The sequence below is a fragment of the Haliotis rubra genome, unplaced genomic scaffold (genome assembly GCF_003918875.1).
Source record: "Haliotis rubra isolate DU_JTF1 unplaced genomic scaffold, ASM391887v1 Scf223, whole genome shotgun sequence".
Classification (NCBI taxonomy): domain Eukaryota; kingdom Metazoa; phylum Mollusca; class Gastropoda; order Lepetellida; family Haliotidae; genus Haliotis; species Haliotis rubra.
Window position 1 is genome coordinate 581,150 of NW_025766259.1, and position 14,528 is coordinate 595,677.

The following is a 14,528-nucleotide window of genomic DNA, read 5'->3' on the forward strand; positions in this document are numbered from 1 at the left end:
TCCCCGTACCAGACGGCAACGAGTGACATCTCATGCGCAAGATCGGTTCATCCGGATCACTCATCTAAGGAACCGAACTCAAGCACCAACAGTAACAGCCGCCTTAGTTCATGGGTCAAGGGGAGCAGTGTCCAGCGATACGATTAGGCGTCGTCTTCGGGCTGCTGGAATCCACTGCCGATGGCCATATGTGGGGCCAATTTTGACACGCCAACAACGCCAGCGACGTTTGCATCCCTCCCACTGCAGGGGTGTCGATGGATTATCTGGCTCAAAACAACATTAACGTTTTTCCATGGCCATCTCTTTCCCCGTATATGGCTCCCATTGAACATTGTGGGACGAAATTGGACGGAGGACTGGTGCAGGTAGACAGCCACTCACACTTGCACAATTGGAATAGAGATTGGTGTTTGAGCGGAACCAATTGACTCAGGCATTCTTTCAGACTCTAATGAACTCAATGAGGCCACGTTGCACGGCCTGTGTGCAAGCTCAAGGTGGCCATACACGCGACTAAAGAGACTGTCACTTTTCGCGTTCAGGGGTATCTCCATTTGACGGACTTGATCAATAAGAACTTATTGCAATTCAATGTCAACAGCAACTTTCAGCTGTTAAGTTGACAGTGTTGTCTATAGAATAAATGATGGGACATGATTTTGGTTGTCTTCTATTCACAAACTTGACAAAAAGCCAGACTTGCGTTTATTTTGCTGTTTAAAGGTACTGTTTACACATGAACTGATGTATTGTAAAACACATTTGTAACGTTGAAAAGATTATTGTCATGAGTTCAATAAATGATGAAACTCAGTGAAAATTCGTAACAAAACTTTACACCAAAACGCAGCTGTTCACATGCACATGCTTTACAGCAATTTGATGCATGATCCTCGTGCAATTCATCCGCATATGTAACCATACATATATACATCCCATATAGTGAGTGCTTTAAGTGAGTCTAAACTTTTGGTGGGTAGTATAGTACAGACAGTTCGCACCCAGGTGTGTACAATATAATGTTCCTCAACAACAAAAGAGGCCACGGAGTTCTGTGATGCGCATGCTACTCTCAATACCCTTCCCTTAATTCTTTGATGATAGGAAACGGTGTTTTACAAATACGATTACCAATATATAGGCGTGTCATTTATATATAACAATCCTCGATCATATAGCTTGTTGTTTCACGCCGCACTCAGCAATATTCCAGCTATATGGCGGCGGTCTGGACCAATGGAGTCTGGACCAGACAATCCAGTGATCAACAGCATGAGCATCGATCCCTACTTTTGAGTTACAATGAGATGGATGAACCAGGTAAGCAAGCTTGATATCCCCGATGCCGTTAGTCGCCTCTTACGACAAGGGTTACCGAAAAGCCAGTTCTAACCCGGATCCTCACGGGTCGGATTATACAAGATATGATATGCGGTTATGATAATTCCCTAGAATTATTCACTTCATTTCCGAACTCATCTGTCAATCAGTCTTAATAGAACACAGGTCAAACTATCGCTCATTACTGTCATCTAAACGATAACATACTAACGGACAAAAGACTGTATATACATCTATGTTGACGGTGGTGACAAATGAAACGATCAAGAAATGTTTAGTTGATGCAGGTACAAATGGTTGTGATTATGGCCTTAGGTTTGCAGTCTTTCGAGTACGTTCTCAGCCAGTAACGTTTTGAATTTAAATTCCAAATTAACGTATTTGGTCAAATCCAATATCAAAGTGTTTAATTGGGAGATAAACATACTGTGTTGGAAAATCAGAGGTGTATTACGGAATTATTATTGCTCTAAATTCGATTTAAAAGCGAATGCGTAGCGTGAGGTTTTAAATAAAACATTTAGAGCTATCTATCTCCATTCTACCATAACCGCGTTATTAAGATTTAAAAAAAAGACATACTGTGTAGGAAAATCAGAGTTATATAACGTGATTAATCAGAGGTATATAACGTGATTAATCAGAGGTATTTAACGTGATTATATACCTCTGAATGACTTTATTTAAACAATGGTAGAATTTGCCTTTTGTCCTGGAGAGAACGGGTGTTTAATTACAGTCTATCTATCATACAGGAAATTTGTACGCACGTGGCTCAATTGAGACAAACATATTTTAGGTGGGAAACACAAATGTGCTTCAGGAGAGTATTAAACTCCTATGGTTGCAAACAAATATCTGTCGTGAATCAACACGGATGCTTCTAGCTATAGTTTACGTGTATGTAATCGAATGAGGGTACATCGTAGCGAAAAATATTCTGTGCAGAACACAGGTACGTGATACACATGAACGATTGAAAACCATGAACAAAGACAACAGTAAGGGCACCAGCATACCAATGAGTTACAGTGAACTACAGCTTGATGACGCCAATAGTCATTCTAACGTACCAAATAATGGACGTTCCTGTCATGAAAACGATGGTAATCTATTTTGACGCCACTATCATTCAGTTCTTCTATGACGTGTGACAATGATATGGGAGTGGGTCAATGAGTTTAGTTTAACGCCGCTTTTAGCAATATTCCAGCAATGTCACGGTGAGGGACACCAGAAATGGGCTTCACACATTGCACCCATGTGGGGAGTCGAACCCGGGTTTTCGGCTGACGTGTGAACACTTTAACCACTAGGTTACCCCACCCAATGCAACGATATGGGAAGAAAGTTCGAGGTGACGAACACGGTTTGGTGCTGATAATCTATGATACAATTTTAGGATGGATCTTGGGTTCGAACCTGTATGTCACTCTGTAATGCTCAAAATGATAAATTGTCATATGCGCAATCAGCAATCTCTTTCATGAAGAAGAGTATATAAATTCGAGTCTGGATCAAACAAACCCGACACAGGAGTACGATGACAACCAAACAACCATCCTGACCACGTGACTTTCGAGTCTCCTCCAACGACCATCATACATAACTGGGCACACATGATTCTAAGCCGGCATCTTTTGGTCCGGATTTTCGTAAATTCTGTGCTGTTCCTTCACCTTTGGAAGGCAACACACTAGTTAGTTTAATAGTTATTCAGGCCAAGTACTGTCCTGATCTCGTACCTCCAACGAATTTTACAAAATGTTTCTTGGAATTGGCTATCTCACATCAGGGTTTGACGAACGAGCCAGTACACAATTAGTGAGTGAGTGAGTTTAGTTTTACGCCGCACTCAGCAATATTCCAGCTATATGGCGGCGGTCTGTAAATAGTCGAGTCTGGACCAGACAATCCAGTGATCAACAGCATGAGCATCGATCTGCGCAATTGGGAACCGATGACACGTGTCAAACAAGTCAGTGAGCCTGACCACCCGATCCCGGCCAGTACACAAGCCTGTGTGTGATATTTATCATGATCAAGAGGAATACGTGTTTCTGAAGGAGGGTCTGTGACGAATGTGTCATTGCGAGTTGAAGTAGCCGAGAAGAAACGCCGTCAGTGTCGCCAGCAAGATGGCGCCCGCGTTGAGCAGCTGCTTGGCGTTATCAGTCTCATCAAGACTGGTTAGTAGTTTCCGTTGCGCTCGTCTCTCCTCCTTGGTCATGTTTGTTTGGGATACTTGTTGAAACCCACATAACCAGCTAACGACTTTTCTGCAGCATCCTGCAAATGAACGGTAATACGCATAAGTTTCGTGAATCATATTACGGAAATGACCAATGTGTAATTCTTCAAACTTCTAGTGCGGAATAAGGCCTCTTTGTTCCCAATATCTACTTGTGTGTTCGAGTCCCAGTTTGATCCCAATGAATTCCATTGGTCTATTCGTCGTGTCCGGGGATATCATCCTAGCGGTAAAATGTTAAATGGATGAATGGAACTGGGGTGTAACGACACCTTCAAGATAATTGCACTTCAATATGTGTGTGAGAGTCTGCCTGTGCTTATCCAGACTTGCGCTGGTGCTATCCCACTGAGGTACAATGGAATACCCCGCTCAGACACATTATACACCGAGCTAAATATACTTACTTATGCATACTTATTCGTATCGGTCTTATTGATCACCTATTGAGGCGACCGCCTCCGTGGTGTAGTGGTTAGAGCGTCCACCGGGAGAGCGGAAGGTCGCGGGTTCGATCCCCGACCGCGTCATACCAAAAGACGTTACAATATGGTACTTGTTGATCCCCGCCTGGAGCTCGGCATTAATGGGTACAACAAGGACTGGTCGGCCTCGTAGTCAGTATAATGTGTCTGAGTGGGGTATTCATGCTTCACTGCGGCATAATATCTCAGTGGGCTAGCACTATAAAACCAGCTTCAGTCTGGGCTAGTACAAGCAGCCGCACATACACATACACACGCATGCACGTCGTCATATGAGCGAAATATTCTCAAGCACGACGTTAAACCCAATTTCACCTCACCTCACCTCACCTCACCTCACCTCACCTCACCTCACCTCACCTCACTTATTGAGGCGTAAAACCATACTCACACATACATGGCGCAATTGGACTAAATAACTTAAAACAATATACTAAAAATTATATTTGCAATGAATGAAAACACATAAAATAACTGAAAACTCACTAAGTTCCGTTAAAATATACTCGAATTATGATATGGAGATTAAACGATTCTGTCCTGTCAGAAAGTGGTATTTACTTTGAATATAAGCAAACAGTAAGACCCGTAATATGATTTTAATTTTGAATAGTCCATTTTAAGATTCTGATTATCAAAAGAATGTGTTTATGAATATCAAATAGTGACGATTCGCGAAAAGGTCAGCATCCGTCCCAAACACATGCAAAGGGAAGTCAAGGGTTTGGACGTCATTTCTTTATCGTATTAAATCCACTCGGTGGTGGTGGTGGTGTAGTCTAGTGGTTAAGGCGTTCGCTCGTCACGCCGCAAACCTGGGTTCGATTCCCCACATGGGTACAATGTGTGAAGCCCTTTCTGGTGTCCCCCGCCGTGATATTGCTGAAATATTGCTAAAAGCGGCGTAAAACTAAACTCACTCACTCACTGTCGTGTAACATGAACACCCGAAAGTTCTTCATATGACACCACACACATGTCTTACCATTGTTCCGCTTGGCGACTCTTTGACTAAATTCCTCATCTGTCCCCGGTTTAAAAGCCATTTTCTCTTCGACGTCGGTTTCAACAGGTTCTTCTATCTTCATTACAGTACTTTCGTCGGTGTCCGGCGTTTCCTCATCTTCCGACAACTCCGGGTCCTCCTCATGTCTCGTCCACCACGTCACACGACGTAGCTGCAACACATGATGTTGATGTCGTCAAACTGATGGAATCATAAAACAACACAGTTTTCGGGCACATATTTCCGTGTAGAGTTTAAACAGCTCATTCATTCAGACGCCAATGCACTTTCAAAATGCAGAATACATACAGAAACATTGTTGTAGATCTTATGCAAAGTTAGAAAACTCACGCCCATGCTTACAACGTAAAGACGGGCGATGCCATTACCTCCAGGATTTGCACTTTTCCGGATCCACTAATCGCGGTGACTCACTCACGTCACCCTGGACTACTTGTCCAAACCACGCCCACATTCCAGTAACGTATACAATCCCTTTGCGCTCGCAAAGGTGTGTGAAACCACTTCCCGACAATGAACCCGAAAAATACCCATAAATTGTCCCCAGCCTGGACTCGGTTAAGGTGTCCAAACCCGACACGACTCTTTTTCACTCATCACTGCTATCGTATGTACGATTCAATCATTTTTTGGACAAATTTGACACTTGACACAATTTGGTATCAAAATCGTTTCTTTGGCATAGGGTTTGGAACTGGGCAAAAGTGGCATCATTTCTGATCAGATAGGATTGGGTCGGAACATTCTATAACCTTTTCCGGGGATCTTGGCTCAGTTTTGAGACTGACGATGACGATGACAAAGGATGACACAGCCGCCAGAATCAGGGCGAAGTACAGAAAGTGGACATCTTTCAAGATGGCAGGTCTATCGTCTGCTTCCCCACTTCCACAGAGCGGCGCAGGGAAGATGAACTCCAGACACAGCCGAGGCAGACCAACCGCTAGTCCAACCATCAGACCCCAGAAGGCACCCTGTGAGGAGGTATCAGATATCATTTTGAACAACACTGTTGCAAACAACATGTTTAAGTTTAGCGAAACACTGATGACTTTCTCGTAAATTCTTCTTCTTAGTCTCCGTTATTACTAAGCGGAGGTTAATGCACCCATGTTTTAAATTGGATTGTCTTTGGATAACGTCCTTGCACAAAATCCACCCAGCAGTCAGGCCACAAGACGCCATGTGCAACACAACACATCCAACGTTCATGGCATCAGATGACGTAGAGCAAAATATTAGCCAAACACCTCTGACTCAGAAAGATATGGGCTCGACAATGACTTGTTATTCAATATGACTTGTATTGTACATCACAACAAAACATTAATGACACAAGATGCAATGCACAGGGTGACATTCGGCTAAGACTCATGAATGACGATTTAGAGATTACCAAATACTCAACATGTATTGAATTCATTCCCGACCATTACTGAGAGAACAAGTAGACTGAAACAAACCGGCTCTGTTGTTCTCTTCCAGAACATGCCCAGTAGAAACACCATGGTCCATGGAGGTGCAGTGTAAGCGGCTGTCGCTTGAAGGTAAGCCCAGAGTTGTCCCCCCTGAGACTGTTGCAGTATGGGTAACCAGAGAATCCCAAACCCTGTCATGACAATCACTGTCAGACGTCCAACCAGCATTAGTTCATTATTGGACGGGTTCTTCCTCAGATACGGCCAGATGTCTATCGTGAACATACTGCTGGCGCTGTTGAAGATGGACGTCAACGTGCTCATCTGGGCAGCCAGAGCCGCAGCCAGCATCAGTCCTCGCAACCCTGGTGAATAAATCAGAAGGTGAGACACACTTGACTCACCTCTGTCTGTGTCATGGCATCAATGATGTCAGCCAGAAGGATTTCATACTACATGCTATTAGTAGTTTCCTATGAAACAACACTAATCGGACTTGTAAGCAGTTTCACCTATGGAGTAACTTGCTTGTCAGATACCTAGATTCTGGCAGTATCCTGAGCACCAGTAGAGGGAAGGCAAAGTTGCTGCACACAACCCTGTTCTGACACAACCTACCTTCTGGCAGTATCCGGAGCACCAGTAGAGGTAGACAATGTTGCTGCACCCCGCCCTGTTCTGACACAACCTACCTTCTGCCAGTATCCGGAGCACCAGTAGAGGGTAGACAATGTTGCTGCAGCCCGCCCTGTTCTGACACAAACTACCTTCTGGCAGTATCCTGAGCACCAGTAGAGGGTAGACAATGTTGCTGCAGCCCGCCCTGTTCTGACACAACCTACCTTCTGGCAGTATCCGGAGCACCAGTAGAGGGTAGGCAATGTTGCTGCACACCGCCCTGTTCTGACACAACCTACCTTCTGGTAGTATCCTGAGCACCAGTAGAGGGTAGGCAATGTTGCTGCACCCCGCCCTGTTCTGACACAACCTACCTTCTGGTAGTATCCGGAGCACCAGTAGAGGGTAGGCAATGTTGCTGCACACAACCCTGTTCTGACACAACCTACCATCTGGTAGTATCCGGAGCACCAGTAGAGGGTAGGCAATGTTGCTGCACACAACCCTGTTCTGACACAACCTACCATCTGGCAGTATCCGGAGCACCAGTAGAGGGTAGGCAATGTTGCTGCACACAACCCTGTTCTGACACAACCTACCTTCTGGCAGTATCCGGAGCACCAGTAGAGGGTAGACAATGTTGCTGCACACAACCCTGTTCTGACACAACCTACCTTCTGGTAGTATCCTGAGCACCAGTAGAGGGAAGGCAATGTTGCTGCACACAACCCTGTTCTGACACAACCTACCTTCTGGTAGTATCCGGAGCACCAGTAGAGGGTAGGCAATGTTGCTGCACACAACCCTGTTCTGACACAACCTACCATCTGGTAGTATCCGGAGCACCAGTAGAGGGTAGGCAATGTTGCTGCACACAACCCTGTTCTGACACAACCTACCTTCTGGCGGTATCCGGGAGCACCAGTAGAGGGGTAGGCAATGTTGCTGCACACAACCCTGTTCTGACACAACCTACCATCTGGTAGTATCCGGAGCACCAGTAGAGGGTAGGCAATGTTGCTGCACACAACCCTGTTCTGACACAACCTACGTTCTGGTAGTATCCAGGGCACCAGTAGAGGGTAGACAATGTTGCTGCACACAACCCTGTTCTGACACAGCCTACCATCTGGTAGTATCCGGAGCACCAGTAGAGAGGGTAGGCAATGTTGCTGTTGCTGCACAACCCTGTTCTGACACAACCTACCTTCTGGCAGTATCCGGAGCACCAGTAGAGGGTAGGCAATGTTGCTGCACACAACCCTGTTCTGACACAACCTACCTTCTGTTCTGACGGTATATCGGAGAACCAGTAGAGGGGAGGCAATGTTGCTGCACACAACCCTGTTTTCGACACAACCTACCATCTGGTAGTATCCTGAGCACCAGTAGAGGGGAGGCAATGTTGCTGCACAACCCTGTTCTGACACAACCTACCTTCTGGTAGTATCCTGAGCACCACCTAGGCAATGTTGCTGCACACAACCCTGTTCTGACACAACCTACCATCTGGTAGTATCCTGAGCACCAGTAGAGGGGAGGCAATGTTGCTGCACACAACCCTGTTCTGACACAACCTACCATCTGGTAGTATCCTGAGCACCAGTAGAGGGGTAGGCAATGTTGCTGCACACAACCCTGTTCTGACACAGCCTACCATCTGGTAGTATCCGGAGCAGCAGTAGAGGGGAGGCAATGATGCTGCACACAATCCTGTTCTGACACAACCTACCATCTGGTAGTATCCGGAGCACCAGTAGAGTATCCGGGGTAGAGGCAATGTTGCTGCACACAACCCTGTTCTGACACAACCTACCTTCTGGTAGTATCCGGAGCACCAGTGGAGGGTGAGGCAATGTTGCTGCACACAACCCTGTTCTGACACAACCTACCATCTGGTAGTATCCGGAGCACCAGTAGAGGGTAGGCAATGTTGCTGCACACAACCCTGTTCTGACACAACCTACCTTCTGGCAGTATCCGGAGCACCAGTAGAGGGTAGGCAATGTTGCTGCACACAACCCTGTTCTGACACAACCTACCTTCTGGTAGTATCCGGAGCACCAGTAGAGGGTAGGCAATGTTGCTGCACACAACCCTGTTCTGACACAACCTACCTTCTGGCAGTATCCGGAGCACCAGTAGAGGGTAGGCAATGTTGCTGCACACAACCCTGTTCTGACACAACCTACCTTCTGGCAGTATCCGGAGCACCAGTAGAGGGTAGGCAATGTTGCTGCACCAGGCAATGTTGCTACGTTGCTGCACCCCAACCTGTTCTGACACAACCTACCTTCTGGCAGTATCCTGAGAACCAATAGAGGGTAGGCAATGTTGCTGCACCCAGCCCTGTTCTGACACACAGCGTAACATGCTTCTGGGGATGCACACGCAACTTCATCTGCAATATAGGATTATGTTATCATTTTGTCGGCGAGAGCGAAGAACATTCACTCAATCGTGGGGTACATGTAGCTGACTACCCTGCACACTCACCCTCTCTAGGGAAAAGCGGTAGGTATTCCTGTACACTATCCAAGTAAAACCGGTAGGTATTCCTGTACACTATCCAAGTAAAACCGGTAGGTATTCCTTTACACTAACCAAGTTAAACCGGTAGAAGTAGATGCACACTATCTAGGAGAACAGTGGTAAATGTACATGTATTCTATCTAGGGTAACAGTGGTATGTACCTCTATCTAGGGTAACAGTGGTACACCTGTACACTATCTAGGGGCACACGGTATCTACAGGGGGAACAGTGGTACATGTACCTGTACACTATCTGACCCGTACACTACTAGTGGGTATATCCAAGTTACCGGTTGGTAAATGTACCTGTATCTATCTTGGGGAACAGTGGAACATGTACCTGCACACTATCTAGGGGAACAGCGGTACATGTACCTGTACACTATCTAGGGGAACACATGTACCTGGTAAATGTACCTGCACACTATCTGAGGGAACAGTGGTACATGACACTATCTAGGGGAACAGTGGTACATGTACCTGCACACTATCTAAGGGAACAGTGGTACATGAACCTGCACACTATCTAAGAGAACAGTGGTACATGTACCTGTACACTATCTAGGGGAACACTGGTACGTGTACCTGCACACTATCTTGGGGAACAGCGGTTCTAGTTTCTAGTATCTGTTTCTAGTGGTACATGTATCTGTACACTATCTAGGAGAACAGCGGTACATACACTATCTAGGAGAACAGCGGTACATACACTATCTAGGAGAACAGCGGTACATACACTATCTAGGAGAACAGCGGTACATACACTATCTAGGAGAACAGTGGTACATGTATCTGTACACTATCTAGGGTGCCAACGGTACATGTAACTGCACACTATATTGGGGAACAGCGGTACATACACTATCTAGTGGTACATATACCTGGGAAGAGCACCCTGCTAATCATGCCAGGAAGGATCCACAAGAAGAACGGGGCGATTTTAAGGACAGCAGCAAACAGGGAACCTCCCTTGGCGTGGTCCATATTCTTAGCTGACAGCGACCTCTGGACGATGATCTGAGACACATGAGTATTGCATAACTCAAAGTAGATAGTTCCAAACCGGCAACGTATTGGTCAATAAAAGAGACATCTATCTGTTTCATGATCTGTACGATATGCACAAAACAACAAGTGCTCATGTGACAAATTTGTTTCTCTATTTAAGCATGTCTAATCCTATGCTCTATTCTTGTATTGACGTGAAAGTATGATTAATCACATAAAGCAATGTTTCACACCAAAATACTTTACTTAGCTGAAAACATTCCCTGAAAAACTGCACTAAACGCAAGGTCACAACTAATGATAACCGTATAAAAAACATCGCCATCAGCGTTGGACCACCATGAGACAGGGGTGTATACTTTCTTTTGCATATAAGTATATAAATCCATAAAAACGTTTAACTGTTTCTTCTAAAATGTGAAACACTTAACATGAACATCAATAGTACTAATCGTGAGACGTGATGAGACGCTGTTTTGCGTGAAGTCACCTGGTCACTGCACCACACCCACAGTCCAAGGATGCTCAATCCTGTCAGGGCCCCTGGCCAGGGGATATCTCCTGTGACAGGGTCGCGCCATATTTGGAATGAGTCGTTCCGGGGAAGTCCACATGAATACAGGGATGTATTGGAAAACGTATACTCTGCCGCTGCCAACTGGTACTTCTCGTGCAAGCCCTCAAATCCACCAACTTTAGTGAAGCCTGACGTTAAAAACGATAAATGTTACATTGAATACCGGTAACGTAATATCATCGAAAGGTTTAGTTTGAATATGATCAGCCAGTTTCACTTTCACTTTCATCCAAACGGATATCACAATCAAACATGTCAACATCAAGCATAGCTTGACAAAGACACAAAAGTATAAAAGATGATGATCAATATTCTTAAATGTCGATTCAGTAAATTTGGTAAAGATGTTTGCATTCAATTTGTAATATTTGTATATGATATAAAAAGTAACCATTTACATATGTATTGTTGTACAGAAGAGAATTCCTTCACTTAATGTTTCTATTTATTATTACAGAAAAAACAAGTATTAAACGTTAGATCGAAAGTTTTTGACGTTTCACCGACACTTTACTCCGTCGACTCTCAACATCCGTGCCCATGGGTTTCCACCTGCATCAGTTCGTGGTACATTGTACTACAGTCATAAAATTTCAATGCCTTTTTACACATTTTTTTAACTCTTTCCGCAGAACCGATTCTTTCTGAATTCGGTCTGGTTATTCTTTTGTATTGACTGTTTATATATAATTCAATCCGTATAACCGGACCACGTGTTACATGTTGGAATACTGCCGAAAGCGGCGTTATATCGACCTCATTCACTCACTCTGGTTAGAGAAACAGTATATGAGTCTGCCCAGGTGACGTCTTTACAACGTTGTCGCTGTCACCACGTCACGATATTTTGACGTACACCAGGCGTTATTCCCTGGACTCCATTTAACGTCGTCACACGTTATTGGGACGTTGTTGTTACGAGTTTAGTTTTAGCAATATTCCACCAATACGGGTTTCACACCAGGAATTGGCTTCCTGGCTTCACCAATAAAGATTTATATAAATACAAGCTAACAGAATCACCACTATGAACATTTTGCGATGTTGAAATAGAATCTATCATTCATTTATTATATGAATGCAAACATGTCAAAAAGCTGTGGCAAGATCTACTAGAATGGATTGAAAATGAAACAGACACCCATTTGAAATTAAACGCAGAAACCATTATTCTCGGATTCAAAGAGAGAAGAAATGATGTACTGAATTTTATTTTCATATTAACTAAAGAGTACATATATTCTAGAAAGTTAGCAAACATTGTACCTTCTCTCGCTGGTCTGAAACCAGAATTGAATTACATTTACCACTTACACAAATTTAATGCATACTCTCACTGCAAATACGACACTTTTGTTACATTTTGGTCGTCTTGCCACAATCTATTTACATAGATAATGACTTTGTAATTTGACTCCTATATATAGCAACAAAAATGCTGACTTGTTAAATGTGCATGATATGCTGTACCCAGATCAAAAAGAAATAAAGTGATAAAAAAAATATTTAAAAAAGGAATTGGCTTCACACATTGTACCCATGTGTGGAAACGAACCCGGGTCTTCGGCGAACGCTTTAACCACTAGGCTACCCCACCGCCCCCTGTAGTTACGATTGTTCAACGTTGTATTTTAGGCGAGTGACAAGATTATCACGTCCATGCAACGTTTATAAGTGTCGTGACGACGTAATTGTTTGTCAACAGAACACCAAAACGACGTGACCTAAAGTTGTAATAGGAGGTTGAAATACGTTGTGGCAACGTTCACGGTTGTCCACAGAACACCATGGGCATTGTCACAACAACGTGACCTAACGCTGTACTAGAATGTTGAAATACGTTGTGGCAACGTTCACGGTTGTCCACAGAACACCATGAGCATTATCACAACAACGCGACCTAACGTTGTACTAGAATGTTGAAATACGTTGTGGCAACGTTCACGGTTGTCAACGGAACACCATGGGCATTATCACAACAACATGACCTAACGCTGTACTAGAATGTTGAAATACTATCACAACAACGTGACCTAACGCTGTACTAGAATGTTGAAATACGTTGTGGCAACGTTCACGGTTGTCAACGGAACACCATGGGCATTATCACAACAACGTGACCTAACGCTGTACTAGAATGTTGAAATACGTTGTGGCAACGTTCACGGTTGTCAACAGAACACCATGGGCATTATCACAACAACGTGACCTAACGCTGTACTAGAATGTTGAAATACGTTGTGCTTAGCGTTCACGGTTGTCCACAGAACACCATGGGCATTGTCAGAACAACGCGACCTAACGTTGTACTAGAATGTTGAAATACGTTGTGGCAACGTTCACGGTTGTCAACGGAACACCATGGGCATTATCACAACAACTTGACCTAACGCTGTACTAGAATGTTGAAATACGTTGTGGCAACGTTCACGGTTGTCCACAGAACACCATGGGCATTGTCACAACAACGTGACCTAACGCTGTACTAGGAATGTTGAAATACGTTGTGGCAATCAACGTTCACGATTTGTCAACGGAACACCATGGGCATTATCACAACAACTTGTCCTAACGCTGTACTAGAATGTTGAAATACGTTGTGGCAACGTTCACGGTTGTCCACAGAACACCATGGGCATTATCACAACAACGTGACCTAACGCTGTACTAGAATGTTGAAATACGTTGTGGCAACGTTCACGGTTGTCAACGGAACACCATGGGCATTATCACAACAACTTGACCTAACGCTGTACTAGAATGTTGAAATACGTTGTGGCAACGTTCACGGTTGTCCACAGAACACCATGGGCATTATCACAACAACGTGACCTAACGCTGTACTAGAATGTTGAAATACGTTGTGGCAACGTTCACGGTTGTCCACAGAACACCATGGGCATTGTCAGAACAACGCGACCTAACGCTGTACTAGAATGTTGAAATACGTTGTGGCAACGTTCACGGTTGTCAACGGAACACCATGGGCATTATCACAACAACTTGACCTAACGCTGTACTAGAATGTTGAAATACGTTGTGGCAACGTTCACGGTTGTCCACAGAACACCATGGGCATTGTCACAACAACGTGACCTAACGCTGTACTAGAATGTTGGAATACGTTGTGGCAATCAACGTTCACGGTTGTCAACGGAACACCATGGGCATTATCACAACAACGTGACCTAACGCTGTACTAGAATGTTGAAATACGTTGTGGCAACGTTCACGGTTGTCCACAGAACACCATGGGCATTGTCACAA

At 44.4% G+C, this 14,528-nt stretch overlaps 1 protein-coding gene across 1 annotated transcript in view; it reads right to left on the reverse strand.

Moving 5' to 3' along the window:
* Window positions 1-3,296: 3,296 nt before the first annotated feature.
* The window catches only part of LOC124277557 (sodium/glucose cotransporter 4-like), a 39,261-nt gene continuing 28,029 nt past the window's right edge, over window positions 3,297-14,528 (reverse strand). The window contains exons 8-14 of the mRNA XM_046713272.1: window positions 11,175-11,389; window positions 10,558-10,693; window positions 9,437-9,544; window positions 6,571-6,890; window positions 5,860-6,081; window positions 5,066-5,258; window positions 3,297-3,633 (exon numbers count right to left, since the gene is read on the reverse strand). Coding sequence (XP_046569228.1) covers window positions 3,431-3,633; window positions 5,066-5,258; window positions 5,860-6,081; window positions 6,571-6,890; window positions 9,437-9,544; window positions 10,558-10,693; window positions 11,175-11,389 — 1,397 coding nt within the window. The 3' untranslated portion in view covers window positions 3,297-3,430. The remainder of the gene's footprint in view (window positions 3,634-5,065; window positions 5,259-5,859; window positions 6,082-6,570; window positions 6,891-9,436; window positions 9,545-10,557; window positions 10,694-11,174; window positions 11,390-14,528) is intronic.